The 24,422-nt window shown below is 48.8% G+C and overlaps 1 protein-coding gene across 1 annotated transcript in view; it reads left to right on the top strand.

The window, feature by feature from the left end:
- The window catches only part of KSR2 (kinase suppressor of ras 2), a 467,494-nt gene that overhangs the window by 428,857 nt on the left and 14,215 nt on the right, over window positions 1-24,422 (top strand). The window contains exons 21-25 of the mRNA XM_064577689.1: window positions 7,118-7,214; window positions 8,222-8,355; window positions 13,503-13,634; window positions 18,627-18,756; window positions 19,755-19,888. Of these exons, the coding sequence (XP_064433759.1) occupies window positions 7,118-7,214; window positions 8,222-8,355; window positions 13,503-13,634; window positions 18,627-18,756; window positions 19,755-19,888 (627 nt within the window). The remainder of the gene's footprint in view (window positions 1-7,117; window positions 7,215-8,221; window positions 8,356-13,502; window positions 13,635-18,626; window positions 18,757-19,754; window positions 19,889-24,422) is intronic.

Here is a 24,422-nt window from a genome sequence, read left to right as displayed (position 1 = left end):
TTTTTAGCACAAAGAGGGGGCCTCAGGATCAGATCATTTGGCAAAGGCTGCAATCCCCAGCTAGGATTTCGTTTTGTTTGACATCTTGGCTTTCATTGTACTTCCTTTTACATTTATCTGGGGCTAGAGATCCTGGCTTTCTACCTGGCAATATAGAAGGTCATGATAAAAGTTTCTTTTTAAAATACGCTTATTTTTTTTCAAGGCAGGGCATCCAAAGGAAACTACTAGCAAGTGATAAATAATGCAAGGTGGCCAGTCTGGCAAAAATCTTAAGGTGGTTCTGGAATGATTGCCATGAAATGTTATAGTCTGACCCTTAGGAGATGATAAAAGACTATGCTGCAGAGTTAGGGAGGAGCATGTCCCGGGACGTCTTTGGACAAGATCAGGAAGAACAGGTCTCAGATGGTGGCTGGACCACACAATGTGATTGGAGGCAGAGGCCCCGCTGGGCTACCATTTCCTGGAAGTTCTTCCTGTAGCGAGCTGAAGGCTCATGCTTCCCCAGCTGGCTGCCTGTGCCCATGGAGCACACCTACCCTTGTAAAGCCCAGACCACAGAGGGCAGAATGTCACCAGATGCCCAGAAGCATGAGGTCATGGTTAGGGGCATGAGTTATCACTCATTGGCACAGCCCTGTCTCCATCCTGGAAGGGCCCAGAGCAGCCAGCCTTTGGCCTCTGCACTTAGCAAAATTGGATCCAGGCCTGGAGACAAAAATCCAGTAAGACAGGGTCTAAGCTTCCTTGTCCCTCCCCACTTCTCCGAGCTTTGCAACAATATCAAAGGCTGGAGCGGGGGTGTGCATTGGCAAAAAGTAAGCCCTGCTTTCCTGGGCAGCAAGGCTCCTGCTTTGCATCTTCCAGTGTCTGGCCGACCACCGTCCTCTTGGACATGAGCCTTCTGCCACCCACCCCTTACTAAATGGAACTCTGTCACTTCATTTCCTGGACGCACAGCGTTTCTCACTTGTTTTCTGGCATTTCCCCATTTTTAATAGGAAGCGAACCTGGCATTTTTTATTAGAAGGCCCCAGAGTCCCAAGGTTTAATATCTTCAGTGTTCGATTCATGAACGACTTCGAAGTTAAAAACTTGCCTGCGGCTAGAATTTGATGGGAGCACGCAACTTGTCACTTGACATGTGATTTATTTGCTCAAGGGAAGGGGGGGGGAGGAGAGGGGCAATTAAGAGGGTTTTGAGTTTTGAGAGGTGGGGAATGCTTAGAAGTGAGTGAACAACCAAAGGGTTGTAAATCCCTTCTGACAGAATAGAATGTTTTTGAAATAATAGCTGACTTTGAAACCAACTGCCTTGGGAACTCAAATCAGGCAGAGCTAAGGACTGTGTCCACCCAACTTTCTTTTATTTAGAAGATCGATACTTGAGGGGGGCAGGCCCTGGGAGGTGTTCTCTAGAGCCCAGCCATAGGGCCTTTGCTATGTTACTCAAGTGTACCAGGCTTGGTCCTACCCCAGGGCCTTTGCACTGGCTGGTCCTTCAGCCTGGAACTCTCTTCCTCCAGATTTTCACATGGCTGCCTTTCTTCATTCAGCTCTTGGCACGAAGGTCATCTCCCCTGAGGGACTTACCCTAACCATCCTAGCTAAAGAAGCCCCCATCCCCCGCACTCTCTGTCCAATAAATCTCTTTAGTTTCCCCTTAGCACTTGTGCCTCTCTGAATATCTCATCTATTTTACTTATTTATTGCCCGACGTCTCCCCTGGCCAGTCAGTCCCATGAGATTAAGGATGGGGCTGTCTTGCACACACCTAGAACAGTATTGCCTACCCCTAGAATACCACCATGCCCACAGTGCCACACTCCCTAAATGGATTGCGAACATTACTATCTCTGGGCCTCAGTCAAATGAGATTGGCCTTGAGCAGTGGTTCTCAAAGTAGGGTTCCTAGACCACCAGCATTAGCATGACCTGGAGACTTGTTAGAAATGCCAATTCTCTGGAACACAACCCAGACCCCCAGAATCAGAATTTCTCAGGGTGGGACCAGCCATCTTTGTTGTAACAAGCTCTTCCAAGGGATTTTGATGCACCTTCCAGTTAGCCACTGGCCTCATGCTTAAACACCTCTGAGGTCTCGGCAGGTGTAACTGCAGGAAGGGGAGCAGGTGTGGCCGGGAGACCGTAGGTACCCAGTCTAGAACATTCCAGTTTAAGACCAGACATACCTGAAAGACACACTCCCCTCCCTCCCACCCTCCATTCATTCACACAGGCCTGGGTCCCCCTGCTTGGTGCTGAGGGATTTGGAGGAGGGAAGAGAAGTGGCTGCCCCAGGCATCTAGATTTCTCCCCAGTCACTGTTTTGGCAGAAAGTAGCCAGTTTGGACAGAGGTCCTCGATAAGCCTTCTAGGTGGTTTTATCTGGTTGCTTTCTGGCAATCCTCTTTTAGGCTGGTTTATAACAAGCATCTTACACTTGCAGTGCCATCCTGGCCAGAAGGCCCACTGTGTCACCTGGGATGTGGGGTCAAAGGTCAGAGTTGTATGAATGCATTGCCTGGGGTCAGGGCTGGAGAGACCTCTCTATCAGCCTGCAGATAAAGTGGGGCATAATCCGGTCCTTGTTCCTCTTCTTGGAGAAACGTGATCATTTTGCAGAGAGAGATACTGAGAGGGGAAATGTGTGTGTGTGTGTGTGTGTGTGCCCGCGTGCGCTTACTGCCCCAGAAGCTAGAGGGCTACTAACTACATCCTTAAGCCACTAAAACACCTTCTCCTGACCTCCAGACTGACTGCCACCAAGGCCTGCGGGCTCATTCATCCCCATTGCCATAGTAGTGACATTATGACTACCATTTACTGAGGGCGTGTGACATGCTGGCGTCTCAGAGAAAGTTATGGAGCAAAAGATGAGGGTTAAGAGCCTAAGCTCTGGAGCCAGGCTGCCTGGGTTCAAATCCCAGCTCCACTGAACCTCTAAGAGCCTCAGTTTCCTTATCTGTAAAACATGGCTGATCCAGGGTGCCTGGGTGGCTCAGTTGGTTAAGCAACTGCCTTCGGCTCAGGTCATGATCCTGGAGTCCCTGGATCGAGTCCCGCATCGGGCTCCCTGCTCGGCAGGGGGTCTGCTTCTCCCTCTGACCCTCCCCCCTCTCATGTGCTCTCTCTCATTCTCTCTCTCTCAAATAAATAAATAAAATCTTAAAAAAAAAAAAAAACCATGGCTGATCCAAGACTTCAATAAATCCAAGATGCTATTAATTACAATGTGCACCATGTATTCATGGACAAAGAAGGAAATACAGTGCCAACAAAACTGTTACCTGTTCATGAATAAGACACATTCTGCTTTCGGAGATGTTGAATTTCAAGGAAATGTGCATCTTGGAATCCATGGAATACAGCAAGAATACCCACCATGCGGGGCCCTTGTGCCTAGGCTGGCAGCTGGTACCTAGAAAGGGCTCATGCACATTAGCCGGTGGTGTTACATTACGCCTGTTTTACAGATGAGGAAACTGAGATCAAAGTCACTTCCCAAGGCCACCCAGCAAGTAGTAAATGGTAGAGTCAGATTTGGATTCCCTTGCCTGCGTGTCTCTTAAATGGCCCCCAAATCACGTCTGGTAACTGGGCACCCATACCACAGAAGGGATGAGAGAAAGATCAGGAACAGGCTGACACCATGTCTGTGTGTCTGTGAGCAGGTCCTCCGCCCCTCTGGGTCTCCGTAGCCTCATCGGCAGGAATAGGGCAATAGTGTGGACCCTGCGGGGCTGCCTTGAGGATTTGTGGAGGTGACTTAGGTCCCACACACGTGCTCAGTAAACCTTCATCCTCTCCTCCCTTCCCTTCTCCACCTCCCACCCCACAAGTGGCTTTTGGGGCACTGCTGTTAGCTACAGAAACCCCAAGCTCAGAGCAGTTGCCAAAGATACTTGGACTGACTTGCCTGGTGTATCCGAGCCTCAGCCACCCTGGACACCTGCCTGATGCCTGCTCCTACTTAGAGCTCAGCCTTCTCCCTGCACCTGCTCTCCAACTCAGCCCCTGATACACACCTGGCAGGCACAGCCAGGCCCGGAGCCCCTAATTCCCCTGCAGACAGAATTGTGACTATGTGAAGAGCTTAAAAGTGGTTACAGGGTGGGGGGGGGGGTGCCTGGGGGGCTCAGTCGGTTAAGCGTCTGCCTTCAGCTCAGGTCATGATCCCAGGGTCCTGGGATCGAGTGCCGCATCAGCCTGTCGGCTCAGCAAGGAGCCTGCTTTTCCTTCTGCCTCTCTGTCTCATGAATAAATAAACAAAATCTTAAAAAAAAAAAAAGTGGATGGCTGGGTATCAGTGTTGGTTTAGATTTTCTTGTAAATTTCAACATGCATATTGTTCATCCTTGCCAATTTGTTTGAAGCAAACTTTTTTAACTGTAATATCTGGCAAAGTGTCCAGATCCTAAGAGCACAACCTGATGAATTTCGACTAAATTCACAGTCCTATACCGCACCCCAATCAAAACAGAACATTGCCTGCCCCCTCCCCCCATACCCCTCATGCCCTCTCCAGCCTCCCCAGCCCCCAAGGGTCACCACTACATTGACTTCACACATACGGGTCAGTTTTGTCTGCTTTTGCACTTTATACATACGGAATCATTCCATGTGAGTCCTGTGTGTCTGGCTTCTTTTGTTCAACATTGTGTTTATGTTTGTTGCCGTTAGCAATAGTTTATTATTTTATAGTATAGTACAAACATACATGGTTCTATGACGCTGTCACAATCTATCCATCTTTCTGTTGACGAACATTTGGATTAGCTCCAGTGTGGGGCTATTATGAATGGGTTGCTGTTAACATGGTAGTACCTTCTGGCATATCCGTGGGTGAACACGAGTATGCATGACTGTTGCGTTTATACTTAGGGGAGGAATTGCCGATCGTGGGTTATTTGTATATTTCACTCTGGTAGCCCTGCCAAGTTGTGATTGTATGACTTACATCCCCACCAGTAGGTGGTGGTTTCTCCAGCAGCCCCAGAAACCACAGGGTAGTGAGAGAAGCAAAGGTTTTAGCAGCTGTTCCTGTAGAGGAAGATGTGAGCAGAGAAAGAAGATGGGAGGGTATTTGAAGCCTGTGACTTGTATGTGGTTACCCTGGGAAGGAGAGTCAGGGACCCTGGGAGCCTGTTGCAGTGATTTGCTCTGCCGTATGCAGTGGAGACGGCATTTTCTGCGCCCTGACCGGTAATGCATGTAGGTGGCTGTTCAAGAACTGAGTATCCAGGGGAGGGAATCCACCCACGGTCTCCACCATCTCCAATGTTTAAATGTCAGTATGGTTTAATTGGCTGTACAGCCCACTCCCTCCCCCTCTCCTGCAGCAGCCATAGCAAATGTACCCCCAGGAAAGCAACGACAGGGGATAGCCTCGAGTCACCGTGGCTGCCTCCTGCCAGCTCACTGGGCGACCTTGGACAGGTGAATCAGACTCCCTGGGAGTCAGCTTCCCTGAGAATCTCACCTTAAGGAAGTGAAGAAATAAATCTTAGTCAAAGATCACGGGTAGCATTTTGGACGGATATATGGGCGGATGAATGGATACATAGCTAGGTAGAGAGTAATATAATAGATGGACAAACAGATGTGATGTGTGTATAAATATATAATACGTATTTGCCAAGGGTGTGTGTGCATTTGCCATTTTATTGATCATTCACTACCTCTCCTAACAGCCAGCATTTCATGAGCACTTAATATGTGTCAGGCATGGAGAGATGCCCGTCCCTTTACACACCTGATTTCATATGGTTCTCCTTAACAATCTTGTAAGGCAGGAACTATTGACCCCATTTTACAGATAATGAAAATGAGGCTCAGAGAGGTTAACTCACCTTCCTGGGGTCACACAGCCATTAACTGACAAGCCAGGATTCTAACCCACAGAGTTTGACTAGGCCCCTGTTCTAACCCCTGTGCTACACTTTCCACCACGTGCCAGGCACCACCCTGGGCTCCTTCTCTCATTCAGTCCTCGTACTGACTCTACAAGGTACATATTCTCTTTGATAGCTGCGGAAACTGAAGCCCAGAGGGGTTAAGTAACCCACCCAAAGACACACAGTAAGGAACACAGCTGGGATCCAAACTGAGGTCCCTTTGCCACAGTTCCAGCTCAACCACATGATCTCAGCTATTCTAGCATGTAACAAAGGCTCGAGGATACTAAAGGAAGGACTAAGAGTCTTTTAGCAATGAAGTCCTAGATTAAAAGAAAAATTCAAGCCATTATTTTGACATGAGATGGAACATGAACTTTCCTGATACCATCCTTTCCTCTTTTAGCCAACACCGGATACCGTGAGGCAGACATGGTGCTAGGGGCTGGGAATGCAGTGGTGAATCTAGAATTCATTCATTCACTCATCCATTCCATGACCATGTACTGAGGGCCTGCTGCGTGCGTGCCAGGAACTGAGCGCACTGCGGGAGGGACAGATGGATGGGCATGTAGGCAACTAAACGGGGAGGTGTGACCATCACTGCATTACCGTCCTTTGTCATCTTGTCATTTATCTTACACCACTGGTCCTCGAAATGAACTCAATGAGGCTGAAAATGGTTTGAAAAGCCCTCTATCTCGACAGGCATCTGGTTTGGGGGGAGGGGTATTGGTATTGACACGCCACGGTCTGAAGGCTTGAATGCATCTTTGGCCGATGGTACTTGGTGGACGTGAGCCACCACTTCGCTGGTGTTTTTATCGCTGTCCCTCAGCTGCTTCGGGTGAGCGGAGCAGCTGGGACAAGTGGCTGGCAGAGTGCTGTCTGAGTGGTGTCTGAGAACCCCAGAAGCTGTTGGTTTACGCGCAGCTTTCCTTCTGTGCAATCTGGGACAGACGGAACGTGGCAAGCCTGCCTCTGGCCTGGGTTAGATTCTGTAGGTATCCTGCGATGCCGGGGTGGGGGTGTCGGTGATAGAACGTGCCCCCGCCCCGATCTGCATCCCAGAACCAGATCTGAGGTCCGGTTACAGGCTCATTATCTGATAGGCAAACTAGAGGCACCTGCAGTCTTATTTGTCACATCTAACAACCATTGTGGGTCACTCTCCTCTGAACAACTGCTGATCATTTATTTTGCCTTTCGCTTTCCAGCCTGTGTAAGGGACGGACGCTCTATTCTGTGGTGAGGGATGCCAAAATCGTCTTGGATGTCAACAAAACGAGGCAGATTGCTCAAGAAATTGTGAAGGTACCACAGGGTCTGGGGCTTCCTCCTGAGATGCATGGTCTGGCTTCAGACCAACAGTCTGGATTAAAAAAAAAAAAAAAAATTAGACTTGATCTGAAAAATAGCAGGCTGTAGGTGAGGAAGGGCTTTGCCCGGATACCACCATGAGGGTTGGTCTCCCGATGTTTGGCTGCCATCTGGTGCCCCAGCATCGTGATAATTGGGCCTGTTGTGGGGACCCGGATAAGTTTGTGTGGCTAGAATCCCTTACCCCGCCGATGCTTGAATTCCCATGAGTGCAGCCATCTCTTTCCGCAGCTGCTTGGGAAACATCCAATTGTTGCAAGTTGTTTGGGATTGAAACAAACTGGAACATCCTGTGTTTTCTGGCAGGTGCCTCATTAGTCAGTTGACTGGGGCTTTTAGTTGCCACTGGAAGTGTCAGGACTGAGCTGTTAGAAGAGATTAAAATGTGACTGCTCATAAAGGGGAAAAACCAAAAATCTAGAGACTCACCCTTGAGGGAGACCTCCACTAGACTCCTCCGTGGTCTTGATCATTGGCTCATGATCCGTCCCTTGAGGAATGCAGTGCATTCTGCACTGATACGGGTTAAGTGGACATAAAACAAATCTCCTGCAGAGGAGTTATTTTTTAAAGAGGAAGTGTGGGGAGGTGGTGGATGGAATTCCTTTCTCCGGGGACCTCCTCTCCGTTTTTGTCTTCAATTTTTCTTTCCCCACCAGGGACATCTTTCTTTGTCTCTTCTTCAAGAAGCAGAAGTGCTAGGTGGGAACAGTTTGGCGGGGCTATGAGGGTGGTGGCGGATGTGTGTCTTGGGGACCCTGCCTGTTTCCACTTGCCATGACTTCTTTCACCCCACCTCTGAGCGCCTGCGTTGGGGTCCCGAGAACTTCAGCTATTTGAGGCGCTCTTGTTGGAAAGGCAAGGAGGGTGAACCCAAGCCAAGTAGCAGCAGCGAGCACTCAGGTGTTCCTTGAAAATTCCCATTTCCTTGCTTCCTACAGGGCATGGGCTACCTCCACGCAAAGGGGATCCTTCACAAGGACCTCAAGTCAAAGAATGTCTTCTATGACAACGGCAAAGTGGTGATCACAGACTTTGGGCTCTTCAGCATTTCCGGGGTGCTGCAGGCCGGCAGGTGAGCGGTGGTGGAAGGGCCCCGCGGAGTTCTTGGCCGATGACAGTCAGGGGTGAGAAGTCACCCAAATGGCATCAGTGACGGAGACTGGGGGCCTGAGGTCGCTTAGCTGGGCGGCTAGGCTGTTGCTGTTGCCAGCTCAAGCCGTGATTCCCTGGGGGGCCTGTCTTGCAAGTGGTGCTTTTAGGAGCATGGGCGTTATTGGGCACAGAGCATCCCTAAATCCTGAAAGCCCTTGCCCTCGAATTTAACTGGAAGATCCTCCCTTTGCCCTGAGTACCCACCTGGCAGTTGGAAGCACCCCAGAGTCCTTGCTCAAAGTTGTCTTATGAATTGATCCATTTTAGTGCAGCAAGGGTACTAAGGGATTTAAAGTCAGACCCACGTGTGCCCCGCCCCCCCGGCTCTGCCACTTAATCACTGTGACATTAGTTATACTCCTGGAACTTCCCTGCACTTCAGTTTCCATGTCTACAAGAAAAATGACGGTGTGATCATGCCTACCTCACAGGATCCTTGTGTGGCTGAAATAACACAATCAAGTGTCGAAAGCAGTGCCGGGAGCACAGGGAACACTCACAGAGTAGCTGCTGCTGAGTTGTTGTAATTACTATAAATTTGCATATACCTCCCCCAGTGTCACCCAGGAGAATCATTAACCATCCTTAAGTAATTAACTCTCAGGAGCCACTCACCCAAGGGCAAGCTGCCTTGAGGTGATGGTGAGAAACAACTTGATTCCAAATAAACAGCCCATGATTCAGGAGGTCTGCCCTCTGTGACTTTTAATTTGGAGTGTGGGCGCACGAACACACACAGGCCCACGCGTGCGTGCACACACACACGCACGCACACACACTTAAAAACCCTGTGGTTTTCTCTACTCGCGCCTTTTATAACCTGTACGTGCCTCCTCCGGATGGCAGTCCCACACTCTCCTTTTACTTGTTTCAGCTGCTTTGAGGTACTGATCTCTTTGAGGTCCACCCCAGGGCCACCCCCACAGGTGAATTTTGTTCATGCTATATAATGCCTTGAAGAGCATCCAAAAATCAGCAACACTTGATCTAGCCGCTTTCTGTGTGATCTAGAAACAGAAAGCATAACAGAAGCGGAAGTGTCTCTTCAGGTTTTACTCCGCCCAAAAAGATTCAGTGCGGTCTCCAAAACTGTAGCACCTAAGATGAGAGAAGAAGTAGGTAAATGAACAAGGAGATCAGTGGATAGGTAGGTGGAGAGAGTCCCTCGAGTCGGACCCAACAAGCCAGGAGGGCTGAACCGTGTTCCTTCCTCCCTGTCTCCCCAGGAGCACTTACAAGTGGGTTTGCTGGGAGGATTTGCATGCGCACACACATCCCCACATCCATTCATCCATCACCCCAGGCTAAGGGGCAGAGGAAGCAGTAACATCACTATGAACTCAAGTATCTGCCTCCAGACAAAAAGAGGCCCAGCAGATGCTTTCCGTGAACCTGCTTCAAGGCTCTTAAAAAAAAAAAAAATCCGATTCCTCCCACCCAGAGGCATGTCCTTGCCAGTGGATTGTCCTGCAGGTGGAGGAAAAGGGGGCAGGACCTCTGATTTTCTCCCTTTTGGTTCTCAGTTTTCAAAAGCCCCAGGGTAAAGAGGAAGAAAGGAAATGGAATGACGTGAGCATCCTTTCCTTCACCTCATTCACAGAGGCCCAGTGTCAACCGGAGAAGCAAGTTCAAGTCAAGGGCAAGGTGGCTGCTGGCCTCTTTGTCCAGCCGTCACTCTGCAACCCCACCCCTGCCCAGCCTGGTCGTCAACACAAACCCCGGGCAGTGTCAGGAAAGGCCAGGGAGCCCTCAGCGACCTCTCCCAGAAGAAATCCACATTTCTTGGCTGCCCACGAGTCCCGATCGGGGGTCTTCTGTGGTGGTTGAATGTTCTCTGTTGCAGTTGTATGTCAGACTTAGTTTTCCTGTAGGGTTTCAGTTTGCTCCCTAAGGGTGCCATTTCTCCAGGAATTGCTGTAAAATTGTGGATGGGAGTCTCTGGGGTCACTTGTTACATCCGCAGCTTTGGGCAGGTCACTTAAGTGTTTTGAAGCTCTGTGTCCTCATCCACAGAGCAGGGATCTTACCCATCCTATGGTGGGTTTGTTGGGATGAAGTGCGATGGATAACCTGATGCACGGTAGGCACTCAGCAGGGGCTACTTGATGTCCCGCCCCCCCGTTAGAGCCTGGGGCATTCACAATGCTGGGTTCCCAACAGGGGGAGATATGCCGGGCCTGGGCAGGGGTGGGGGTTACCCAGTGAAGTGAGCATGTCCTGAACATCCAGACAGACCCTGGGGCTTCCCCGAGCCCGTCCCCAGCTTTGCCAGCATACAGCTCTTCTGCCATCTTCGAGAAAAGGTGTCATTTCCCATGCCAGCACTATGGTGCTAGCCACCCACAGGCTGTTATTAATCATAATAATAACCTTAATGAAGATGATTTGAGTTTGTCACCAGTGGGCCCATCGCCATGGGAATGGGACATCCCGGAGTGTCTGGGCCAGGCCTGGCATCCAGCCCCCTCCCGGGCGTGTGCCCCCTCCCACCCTGGGCTGATGGCTAGGGAGTGGCCAGCACCCCTCCTCCTGGCCCAGCCTGCAGTTGCAAACCTGCACTCAGCCAGCAAGTCCAGAATAGGCAGCAGGGGCGGTCAGAAAGCAATCAGAACTGGGGTGCTCTCCCTTTCGGCAGCAGCACCCCATCTCACCTCACCCCCAGTGGCCCGGTTGTGCCCGGAGAGTGTTGGCTGGCTCAGGCCATGGCCCTTCCTTCTTATGTGATGTTCTTACTTTGAGCTGTAGTCTCACTCCATCTCTGAGTCCTCAAGATGTAAACATATCCATAGGTAATAATTCTAATAATCCTATGGCCCTGGCAGCTGACACAGCCCTGCACCAGGGTTGTGTGAGATTAATGTGCCCATTGTGCAGATGGGCAAGTGGAGACTCAGGTCTGCTCAAGGTCACATGGCTAGTAAGCAGCAGATAGGTCTTTACATTCCTGCAGGCATCCCCAGTTCTGGAAGCAAGAACTCACTGGGCCCTGCCAACTCAAGGGCTTGCCAATGGATTTGGGTCTGCTGTGTAGCAAGTCCTGTGTTGCTGATGCCGAAAGACTGAAATTTGGACCATTTCCTTATTTTCTGTATAAAAGAGAACCGCTGGGACTCTCCCGCCCCCTCCCCAGGGATATTTGTGATGTCTGGAGACTTTTTTAGTTGTCACAACAGGGGAGAGGGTCAGACTGGTATCCAGTGAGGAGAGACCAGGGATGCTGCTAAACGTCCTACACGACACAGAACAGGCCCCCACCACAAAAAATTATCCAGCCCCAAAACTCCTGGGACCTCTCCTTTCAGGGTTCTCCCCTACTCCCGCCGTGTGGTCCACAAGATAACTTTAGGGATGACGTGAATAAGCATTTTTCATCTTAATTTTAATGTGTACTAAAAAAGTCTTAGCTCCCATGTATGGTCATGGTAAGAAGTAAATGAAAAACCTCATTTGTGGTAAATAATAGTCGAGAGCAGTACTGTCCAATGGCCCCCAGCCACATAAGGCTATGTAATTTTAACTTTGATTAAAATTAAATAAAATTTAAAGTTCAATTCTTCAGCTGCACTAGCTGGATTTCAAGTGCCCAATGGCCATGACGGCTCGTGGCTGCCATATTGGATAGCAAAGACGGAGAACATTTCCATCACCATGGAAAGTTCTATGGGATAGTGCCACTCTAGAAGTGTTCAGATAGGGCAAGAATCATTGTCACGGGATATGAATGAGTGCAGTTCAAGGAGTAGTAGCACATTACACCTGACATAGCCCAGAAGCCCACCCTAGGAGAACTGTAGAATCCAGCCAGCCCCTGGTCTCCACATTCTGGAGGCTCTGGGCCATCACGATCTCACTCCTGATGGTTGGAGATATCCATCCCCATCCCCCATCACTGCCCCCTCTCTCTGTAGTAACTGGCCCTTCCCTGGGAGTCTTGAATCAGTGGAAACCTTGGAGGAAGTCTGCTCAGATTTCAGTCCCAAATGGAAAGCTCTGTACTTATGAAAGTCTTACCATGTGAAGATAAATACAGATAAAATTTTATCTAAAGTGAGTTCCCTCTTATCTTTGACACATTCCCCTGTTTAAATTTTTTCATATAGTGCTTATCACCATCTGTATTTTTCCTGTTTATTTAATTCATTTGTCGTCATCTTCCCCTACCAAAGCACAGGCTCCAGGAGGGCAGAGACCTTGCTCGTCTCCTTCACTGCTGTGTTCCTGGTGCCGAAAACAGAGAGCTTAGGCATAGCACGTTCTCCAAAAATACAGTGAATCCTCATTATTCATGGATTCCATATTTGCAAATTTGCCTACTCACTTAGATCTATTTGCACCCCCAAATCAATATGGCCCCTTCGCAGTCATTCACGGGCATGCACAGGGTGGTGAAAATTTGAATCACCTGATGTATGTGTTCCCAGCTGAGGTCAGATAAGGGGATACTCTGCATTCTTGTTTGAGCTCTCATACAGAGATGACCAGGGGACAGAGACGGGAGGGGGCCATGCGGTGCAGGAAGCCCTGGGCCCCGGGGCCAGTGGGACAGAGTTTTGCAACTCTGGCACGTGGTTGTGGGGCCGCCTCAGACACATCACTCAACACCCCTGAGCCTTGTTTTCTCTTCCGTAAAATAATGAAAACAGAATGTACTAGGATGAGTTGTTTTTAGGTTTTAGGTTATGATCGATGTGAGGTGTGTGCGTGAATACCTATTTCCTCTAAGAGCAATGATTCCGTATTTGCTAATTCACTCTTTGTGGAGACTTTATACAACATAACTGCCATGAATACCAAGACTCCGCTGTACTGGTTGAATGAATATGCAGGAGGGGGTGCCTCAGAGGCAGAGGGACCTGATGATGGTTTGGGTGTTGAGTGTCTCCCTCCCAGATCAGTCTTCCCTGTCCCTTTCACTGGGGCTCGGCCTCAAGGACAAGGGCAGGGCATGCCCAGGGTGGGAGATGCAAGAAAGCCAGCGGAGGTGGTCCAGAGACTTGGGGTCAGTGCTGGGGGACTAGTCCTCCCTGGGCTGTGAGGTGGGGCTCCCTCTGTGTTTTGCTTCTCCAGGCGGGAAGACAAGCTACGCATCCAGAATGGCTGGCTCTGCCACCTGGCACCAGAGATCATCCGCCAGCTGTCTCCCGACACAGAAGAGGATAAACTCCCCTTCTCCAAGCACTCGGACGTCTTTGCGCTCGGGTAGGTGGCCCACGCTGGCCGTGGAGAGCCCCAGCCCAGGCAGGGGGACATTGCCCAAGCCTTCCTTCTCTCCTTTTGGAAGAGATGGGGCACCTATCTGCTGGGGCCTAGGTGGTCAGGTTTCTGGGTGAGACTGGGGGTATCCAAGTGGGGCGTAGTAGAAAGAGTGACCCTAGCAAACCTTCATGCCAGGTTTCTAACTGGTTATGTGACTGTGGCGAGTTACTTGGCCCATTCATTCATTCATTCACTGAAGCAATACCTATCTATGGAACACCTACTGTTAACAGATTATCCAAAACTTGAGGGCTTAAAGCAATATTTATGATCTCAAGTTTCTGTAGTCAGGAATTTGGGTGGGGGTGGCTTAGCTGAATGGTTCTGAGCTGGTTCAGGATCTCTCATGAGGTTGTGGTCAAGATGTGGGCCGGAGCTGCAGTCTCATCTGGAGGCTTGATGGGCTGAGGATCCACTTCCAGGGGGGCCCCCTCACATGGCTGTTGGCAGGAGACCTCAGCTCCTTGTCATGTGGGCATTTCCATAGGCTGCTTGAGTGACCTCACAACACGGTGTCTAGAACCACCTTGCCTTTATGAGCTGGTCTCAGAAATTATGTATCCTCACTTCTGCCACATTCTGTGTGTTAGAAACAAGTCACCCAATCAAGGAGAGGTGAATGAAGCTCTACGTTTTGCAGGAAGGAATATCAAAAAATTTGTAGACCGATTTTTAAGCCACCAAAGGCCCCTACTCTATCTTTTCTAGTAGAAGACCAACAGGGAAATAGTCCATTTTAGCAGAGTATGATAAATACTATGCTGAGGATAAACATAAGACTGGGCTAATAAAGAAGAACCTAAATCTAGCCTGGGAGATCAGAGAGGGCTTCCCAGAGGAGGTGACTCCTGAGCCTAAGTTAGAGGTTGAATATAAGTGGGCGAGATGAGGGTAGGGTGAGGTGTCTAGATAGAAGGAACGGGTGAAGAGGCCTAGGGTAACAGAAAACAGATTGCCCACAATGGAGGAACATGTGGGGAGTGGGAGGGGGAGGGAGCTGAGAGATGGAGAATCAGGAAAAAATGAGCTGGGGTGGTGATAGGAGAGACTAGACAGGGAATCCGAGTGACTCCTACAGGGACTAAGAGGCTGAATTAAGGAGTTTTTACTTCATCTTCACAGCACTGGGGAGCCATTGATGGTTATTAAGCAGGGGAGTGATGTAATCATACTTTGAGTTTTAGAACAATCACTCTGCTGTGCAGAGAATGGAAAGGAGAAGGATGAGATTGGGAAGTTGGGTGACCAATCCAGGGGGAGATGGTGGCATTCTCCATCAAATCAGTGCTAGTGGGTTTGGACCCTAGAAATGGACATAAGCATTTGGGGGTGGATGGGATGGGGTTTGATGATGGGTTGAGTGCGGGTGGTGCCCAGATACCTACCTTAAGCAACTGGGTGGAGACTAGTGTCATTCACCAAGGCAGAGACACCAGAGGGTCCGCCTGGGCTATGCTGAGAAGGCAAAGAGAGCACATTTGGACACAGTGAGTCTGGGCTATCTTGGAGATGGCCAGTGGAACCAACCAGAAAGCAACTGTATCTACACAGCAAGAGTTTGGGAAAGAAGAGTTTAGGGCTTCTCAGCAAAGAGAGAGAAAGTGCATCATGAGACAGAACGGGATGTCTTTGCAAGTATAGAGAAGGATAGAAGGTGCAGGATGCAGCCCCAAGGTGCAGGATGAGGGTTCCAAGAGGGTGCATCTGGGAAGGCTTCTAAGTTCCCATTCCTCAAATAGCCATGCTAATCCTCACCTTACCATGTCCACTGGAGCTGTTGCAAAGATTGGTGGTTACAAACAGAGACAACACTGGGGAAGCTGTTTGGGAAAGTTGCAACCCTGCAGATGTGTGCAATTAGACTTAGCACCACCAAGAGATGTTAGAGAGAGTGTCTTCCATGGGAAAGTACCCCTACTATGTCTTCTCTGTAAATCTCAAGAAGGGGGGGATGGGGGGACATTTGCTGGCCCATCAGGATTCTCGACGTCTATCACTTGGACCCTTTTAGACATTGTCATTTGCCCTGATTAGTGTATGCCCAAAACTTTATCTAGTTACTGTTACCTGAAACCAAACTGCAATAATTAAGTTGGTATATTTTAGTATAAATTTAGCAAAAGAAAAAAGAATGTAATTAACAAATGTACCAAAGTAAGTAACTGGTTTTCCACTGGAGTTTTAATCTTTAGCAATTTATTTTTTTCTTAGTGTGTTTCTCTTGGAAGTTGGGTTTGAAAGGAAGTTTTAACGAGGCTTTTATTCCTGACACTGCTGAATTCCAAGGGACCTGGCGCTCTTGGTTTCCTGCCAATTAGGTGCATCTTGTTGCTTGGGAACATCATGCTTAGGCATGATTTAGAACAAAACTGGACTTTTAAAAGCATATTGAGCACCGTGTTAAGGTTTTTGTGGGTGCCATCTCCTGGAATTTTCACAGGCACCCAAATGACGGGAGGGAATAGGCTTGGGCAGCTCAGCGACTTGCCTTATGGTAATCAGGGGTGGATCTGGGAGTCACACTTGGGACATCCTAACTCCAGAGTTGGAGGGTTTAGCCACGGGGACCTCAGAGTCATTTCACACCACGAAAAGCCCTATTTCCCTCAACCGTAAATAAAAGGTAATAAACCCAGCGAGGCGCTCTGAGGATCGAGCGAGAAAACACCTGTAAGACACCTGCGCCCAAGCTCCTGCTAGGCTCCCTTGCCCCTCTCCCATGAGCCCTTGCCTGCAATCTGTCTGTGCCTCCTAACCCAGGCCCCAACCATCAGCTGCCGGGTTGCGCCCCGCCCCCCCCCCCCCAGATCCTTCACTTACAATTACAAAGGACTCTGGAATAGGATTGAGTGTAGGTTTCTTGTAGTATAATGGCCAGTGGTGCAATTCTGTAGTCAGATCAACCAGATTCAGCTTCCACCTGCACCTCTTATCTGCTGTGTGACCCTGGGTAAGATACATAAACTTCCTGAGCCTCAGATTCCTCTTCTGAAAAATGGGGATGACGATCATGCCTCCTGTTTGAAAATGTAGGTCTTATTTTTATTCGGGTCTGATGATGGCAATAATGCAGGAAGCAACTGTCATTGGAAAGATGGTTTGTTGTTCATGGTTTTCAAAAGGAGGGGGCACATCAGGCCACACGGGGAAAGTACCAGGGTCAGGAGGCAGAGGGGGCAGGAGGAAAATGCGGGCAAGAGGCTTTAATGTGGTTTACTGGGGGAGGAACCGGTGAAGCAGGGTAAAAAGGCTAAGGTTACCCTAGTTTGACTAATTTAGTGGGCTCTGGGGTGTGGGGGTATCCTGAGTAGGGTGGGGAATATTGGTCCCAGTGGAAGCCTAATGGAGGTGGGGGTGGGGCTTTGGATTGGTTAGTCTGCCTATGAAAGGCACACTGGCAAGAGAGTCATTTACTATCTCTAGGAATAAGCTGGCCCTGGGGAGAAGGGCAGCCCCTCCAAGGTCAGGGAGGCCTTCAGATGTGAAATCATCAAAATAAGAAGGCATGTTTCTTACACCTCCCCTGTAATCATAATAAATGCAAAGGGCTTAGAATAGGGTCTAGCACGGAGTAAAAACTCAGTGTTAACTGATTATTACGATGGCAACAGTCATCATCTAGCACCTTACTGTGACAACTTCCCGATCATCTAGCTCAACACCCCAACACCTGAGCGTCACCCCTCCGAGCCCCAGAGGGATGAGGGTAGGGGAGAGAATATGCTGAGAAGTGGGACCCTAGAAATAGCTGGTTTGACAGAGTCCTCTGATCAGTAAAGATAACAGAGCGCTTCATGTTCTTTAAAGCAAATTTGCATAAATTAGATTAGAGGAAAGATCATTTCCTGAGTTGGGGAATTTGTTCCCAGTGAGCTGAGACCTATTCCCATGGTACAGCTCAGCAATTCCCTAGCATCCTGTGAGCACCCCATGGATCCGCCAAGGCCCTCCCTGCCACCCACACCCCCCAGCATTTTTTCCCCACTATTCCATGGGATGCCTTATATTTAGAAAACAAAACTATTTTTAAAAAATCCTATGCGATCACCCAGAGTTAGCCATTGTTAACATTTTGCTATTTCTCTTTATTCTCCTGCCGATACATATATAATTTTTTAAGAGTAGTTATTACCTTATATACAGTCTTTTGTCCTGATTTTTTCACTTAAAATTAGATATTAAACATTTTTTCATGTCAGCAAAATTTCATTGAGATGTTTCAATAATAATATCATATTCCATTTTGTTTTATGGATTTACCATAATACATGCAACCTATTCCTTTCATTGAACAGTTGTGTCATTTCTCCTTTTTTGGATATTATATATAATGCTGTAGAGAATATCCTTGTAAGTGATTTTTGTAACTCTAAGTATTTCCTTACAGTGGTTTCCTAGAATTACAAGTCCAGGGTCAGAAATCCTAGCCACATTCTATTACACTTTCGGGTTCTAGGTTTTGATTCATTTTATTTTAATTTATTTTATTTTATTTTATTTTATTTTATTTTTAAAGGTTTTATTTATTTGCGAGAGAGAGAATGAGAGACAGAGAGCATGAGAGGGAGGAGGGTCAGAGGGAGAAGCAGACTCCCCGCCGAGCAGGGAGCCCGATGCGGGACTCGATCCAGGGACTCCAGGATCATGACCTGAGCCAAAGGCAGTCGCTTAACCAACTGAGCCACCCAGGCGCCCAGTTTTGACTCATTTTAATTCAGGCACCAGGGAAGGTATCCTTGGACAATTATGACTTCTAAGACATCAAGAAAGCTTTAGGTGCATCCCAGCTAGCAAAACACCAGCCCTGTGAGGAAGAAACTAGAAAGTAGAGGGGTTAGCCAGCAGCCTGGCTGGGTGGGTGTGTGTCGGTGAGGGGAGACAGGGTAGTGAGTGATGTATCACATCAACAACCCCTTTAACAACATCTGCCAACAGCACAATTTGGTATGAACTCCATGCCAGGGAGTGGCCTTTCAAGACGCAACCAGCAGAGGCAATAATCTGGCAAATGGGCACAGGCATGAAACCCAACCTCAGCCAGATCGGCATGGGAAAAGAAATCTCGGTAAGTCCTGGGACAGTGCCAGCTCTGGGGGACAAGGAGAGAGGTAGACACAGTTCAGGGCTGCCTTTTTCCTGTGTGTTAAGGTTACAGATGCTTCCCCAGAGGGTGGCACAAAAGCCTGTCCACAGCCTTGTCAGATCGTGATTTGGAGCTTAAGAGGTGAAGTTTCTGAACTATGCCTGCAATTCAGGTTCCCGCCTCAAGGGTGCAGTAGCACTTGGCCAGACTTTCCCTGGCAATGGTTTGCTGTATGAAGTAGAAACAGTGAATCCCTCTTTTTCTGTTACTTTTAAAAGATATTCATTAAAATATTACCATACTATGATTCTAATTTTATTTGCTTCTACATAAAAATTTTTAAGTCACGATCCAGCTCAGAACAAGATATACACAAACAGAGAAGCCTGAGTATAAATTAATAATCACCCTCTAAAAAACAGCAGGAAGAATGCTGTCTTTTGATCAGAAGACAGATAAGTCAGGGAAGGAGTAATTATCTGGCATGTTTTTAAGGATTACCCGTATCTAGGTTTCCTTTCTCAGGTGAGGTGATTATTAAAAGTAACTTCCCACTCTTTGACTTTGAAGAGCATTTAAAGTTTGGGGATGTGGATAGAGACCTCAGGATTCACTTTTCTCCCTCCCTTTGAGAAAAAAATGGCCAAGAAACTCCTTGGGGAGCATTAATGATCTCAGTGTATCCTAGACCTTCTAGAACGGGACCTACCTAGTTTGCTATATGGGCTCATGAGTTGGATGAGTGGAAGGATGGATAGATGGATGGAAAGAAAGACAGAAAGATGATAGATGATGGATAGATAGATAGATAAGGATGAATGCATGAATTGGGATGGATGGATGGATGAATGGATAGATGGATGATGGGGGAATATACAAGTGGGGCAAATGGGTAGACAAATGGACAGACCCAATGAGATGCCAAAGGGTATCAAGGCATCACCATTTACATTAAATCACCACATGCTGGCTTCTTTTAGGACATTCTTCTCTTTTGCTGGGCCTTTGAACAAGAAGAAAGACCTACCTTCACTAAGCTCATGGACATGCTGGAGAAACTGCCAAAGCGGAACCGCCGCCTGTCTCACCCCGGACATTTCTGGAAGTCTGCAGAGTAGGTGTTCTTCTTTAGTATCTCTCCCCACAGCCTTTGTCCTCTGGCCTTTGCCACCTCTTTGCTCCCCTCCCCCACGCCTCTGCCAGCCATCTCCTTTCCATGCACCCACCTCCCTCCCCCGGCCACCAGCCTTCCCTACCGGGTTCCTGTTCAGGGGAGTCTATAGAGTCTGCCGTCCAGGGCCTGGTCCCTGTTGCTACCATGGCCACCTCCTTGCCTATCTCTTCCTGATGAAGGTTGATGCCCCAGTGAGTCTGATCATCAGATGCAAGGTGCTGCCCTGAACCCACCAAGCCTCTATGTCTGCTACTCCAGGAGGCCTGGCTTGCAGGAAATCTACCCCCCAGGGCCAGCAACCTCTCCCCATGGCATCTCACAGCTTTCTCTGTCACATGAAGACAAGGGCAGGGAAGGTTCTCAGCTCCTCCTGGCCATAAGTGTCTCTCTGGCTTCCTCATTGGAGGCTCTGTGCCCCTCCCCCTTCCATTCCAGGAAAACACAGCCCTGTGCTCAAGCCCACACATGGAGGCAGACTTGTGTGTACACACACACACACACACAGAGTTACATGGCACACCAGAGTACACCAGACCCAGGAGGCCCTCAGCTACCCCTCCCTCCACCATTTGAGCTTGCTGAGCCTAGAGGATAGGATCTCTCCTTCCCCCAGGGAATCAGCCTTTCTTTAGACAATTGAAAAGAGCACAGACCTCCCTTGCAGACAAACAGGGATCGGAACCTCCACTCCATCACTTTGTAGCTGTGTGGCCTTGGGCAGGTTACTTGGCGTCTCTGAGCGGCAGTGTCAGCCTCCAAAGAATGAGGGTGGTAGACGGCTCCAACAGGAATGTGGGGAGGATACCGTCAGGTCGGGCGCTGGGGCGGCTGGGACAGTGTTCCCCCCGTAGCAAGCATTCCGTATACTTGAGCAGAGGACCAGCTGCATTCTGCTGGCCTTCCAGGACTGGGAATGGCTTGAATGTGAAAACAGAGGGAGGGAGGCTCTAACAAGCGAGGACTCTCTCCAGCTTACCGAGTGCAGGCAAGTTGGCCAATGAGTGTCAGAGCTCTGGGTGGGGTCCCAGGAGTGCCCAGTGTTACAAACCCCAAGTGTCATTTGGGCCATCACCCAGTGGCATCTGCTTTCCTGGGCGTCAGGGAGGAGAGCGCAGGAGTTAACTGAACAGAGGGGCTTAAATCTCCCCGGTTGGAGGGAGAGCAGGGGCCTTCTTTTCTATTTTTTTCTGTGCAGTTGGGCTGAGAAACAGGGAACTAGAGACACTGTGGGCTGGCAGGATGGGATTTTAGGGTCAGTGAAATTTTCTACTCATTCACTTCTTTACTCCGTCTGTGTGTATTGAGTACCTTCTCTGTGTCAGACTCTGTTCTAGGAGTGCAAATACAAGGGTGAATAAAGTCAATCAGCTCCTCGACCTCATAGGGCTTACCTTCTAGAGCAGGTACAATAGGCAGGTAAATGTGTTTTAAAAGGATTATCATTTCAGGTGAAGTTGTGTTGAAAAGACAATAAAACAAGTTTGCGATAGTGAAGACTGGGGGCTTTGGGTAGAAGGGACGGGTCAGGGAATGCTCCTTGGAGGAGGTCATGTTAAGACAAAGCCCTTGGGAGGAAGCCAGGCCCCCACGTGGGAAATCCGAGCCCTCCAGGTGGGAGCGAGCATACAGAGGTGGCAGAACAGATAGGAAGTGGGTACGACCAGGCCATGGGGGGTAGGAGGGAGAGGAATAGGAGGTGAGGCCTCAGGGGTGGCCAGAGGCCAGGTTGGCACGGTAGGAGTTGGGGTTTATTCAGAGGATGAGAGAGTATCGCAAAACCTTTTGCAGAACCGGAAGGCCCCCAAGAGGCCACATGGTCCCACACCTGCTCTCCCCCAGGGTCATCCACTGAGTGAAGGTCGTGGGGGATGTGGAGGGCTTCTCCTTTGTGGAATAGCTGGTATTGGGCTTGGGGTTCCAAAGATCTGAGGGCAACTCCCACTTCTGTCCCTACCCACTTTGTCACTTGTGGCCCTCTGTTTATTGCCTGGAGTGGCCATTTTCTTGGCCCATTATACACATTTGCATCCATCCAATAGGTCAGCCCCAGGACTTTTCTATTCTGACCCCGAGAAACAAAGATGACTTCTGTTCCTTTCAGGCTTCGATTCATAGTGTCTTTTCGTATCGGGAGAGGGATTACCTATCGGATGGATGCAAATGTGTGTGGCGTCTGTGCCCTATTCCTGCACCTCTGGCAGACATGACGAATCTATCACAGCACATCCACCATCACTCAGCTCTCTTGCTAACCACCACCAGTTACTCAGAATCAATGCATAGGATGCCTTCATTGGGCCTTCCAGGTTGATCCAACCTCCTTTCCCATCTGGAGGAACTATGGCCCAGAGACATTCAGAAACTCAACCACATCTGCCTGGGGTGTTGACAAAGCTGGGAACTCAGGTCAGGCTCCACCTCCCTAATCTGAAATTTTCTCTCCGCACAACATCAGCCCCTATGGTTCCCTCGGTCACACTCATCTGGCTTTGAGATGGTCACTCCAGTGGTGTGGTCAATGCTGGAGTCCTTCCGGAAGCCTGCTGTGTCAGCAGGGGATTCGCAGAGGGCTTGGCTTAAAGTAGGTCCTATCTAGGCCTTGGTAATCCATGGAGGGCACCAACCAGGAGGTCTCTGCTGCAGCCAGCATGTCATAAGGATGTGAACGGCTAACTCCAAACTTACCTCCAGGGTCTTGGGTTTGCCCCTCCAATGGATCACACTTGAGGAGCTGGGGTTTCCAGAATCCCCATATGCCTTAGCACATGGTGAAATGGAGACAAGATTGGGACAAGCCTGCATTCCAGAGCAGTGAGTCTTGAAGTTTCATATGCATCCCAAACATCCAGGGAATTGCAGATTCCCGTTCTGTAGGTCGGGGGGGGGGGGGGGGCAAGATTTGGCCCCAAGGTGATGCTGGTGTTGTTGGTCCAACGACCACCCTCTGAGTAGCAAGGGTCCAGACCTCTGCTGCTCAAAAGTGGCCACTCCCCATGTGTGACTCTTGAACACTCAAAATATGGCGAGATGAGATGTCCTGTGAGTGTAAAATCCACACAAAATTTTGAAGACTTAGGATAAAAAAAGGGGGGACATAAAGTAATTTGTCCCATTACACAGATAGGCCTGGTGATACATTGAAATTCTAGTGTTTGGGATATATTGGGTTAAATAGAATATACTATTAAGTTCACCTTTTTTTTTTTTAACCTTTTAAAATATGACTAGAAAATTTACGACTTCCATGACTTGGGTGGCATTTCTTTTTTTAAAGGACAGCTTTGTTGAGATATAGTTCACATATCATATAATCCTCCTACTTAAAATATACAACTCTGAGGGTTTGGGTATATTACATTATTTTTAAGAATTGTGGTAGAGGGCCACCTGGGTGGCTCAGTCAGTTGAGCACCTGACTCTTGCTTGATCTCAGCTCAGGTCTTGAGCTCAGGGTCATGAATTCAAGCCCCGTGTTGGGCTCCACACTGGGCATGGAGCCTACTTAAAAGAAAATTGTGGTAGAATATATATAACATTCAATTTGTCATCTTAGTGGCCTTGATCACATTCACGTGTTGTGCAACCACTACCATTTCCAAAGCCTTTTGTCCCCTCGGAACACAAACTGTACCCATTGAACAGTAACTCCCGGTCCCTTCTCCCTCCAGCCCCCAGTAACCTCTCACCTACCTCCTGTCCCTGTGAACTTGCCTATTCTAGATATTTTATACACGTGAAATCCTACAATATTTGTTCTTTTGTGTCTGGGGTCTTCACGTAGCATGTCTTTAGGTTCATCCACAGTATGGCACATATTAGAATGTTACTCCTTTCCACGGCTGAGTACTATTCCATTGTGTGTATTACCATGTTCGGCTTGTCCTTCCATCTGTTGGTGGAGCCTTGTTTGTTTGCACTCTGGCCGCTATGAATAATGCTGCGGTTAACAGTGGCGTACGAGTATCTGTTGGAGTCCCTGCTTCCGATTCTTTTGAATAGCACTGTATGTCCATTGCACGCCATTGGTCTAGATCATTACCACGACCACCGGCATGATCTCCATCATCTGGGTACCACCTATCAAACATGCGTAATGGGTACTGTGTCAAGCATTCTGGCTGCGTTGTCTTGCTGACTCCTTGGAGCTCCCCCTAGGAGGCACTATTACTTTTTTACTTAGAAGAAAACCAAAGCACAGAGAGGCTAAGTACCTTCCAAGAGGTCACACAGCTAGTAAGGAGAGCAGGCCTTGGAATCCAGGTTGGTCTGGATCCTGAATCCATGATCTTGACCCCTCTACTCTGCTGCCTTCTACACAAAGATTACCTGTGTACCTTCAGGGTTCTTTCTAGAACCATGCTGGGAGAGTGGGCACCAACATCTGCCATGATTGCCCAGATCCTGGCTCAACAGTGGTCAGCAAAGCCTCTGCTCATAGCAGGAGTGTATGGTGTGGATCCTGGTCTCACCTCTT

The sequence above is a fragment of the Mirounga angustirostris genome, unplaced genomic scaffold (assembly GCF_029215605.1).
Source record: "Mirounga angustirostris isolate CCGP_5_RB_7025 unplaced genomic scaffold, mMirAng1.0.hap1 SCAF_14, whole genome shotgun sequence".
In the NCBI taxonomy this organism is placed as follows: domain Eukaryota; kingdom Metazoa; phylum Chordata; class Mammalia; order Carnivora; family Phocidae; genus Mirounga; species Mirounga angustirostris.
Note: the sequence above shows the minus strand (reverse complement) of the source record. Positions and strands in the feature narration are given on the sequence as shown.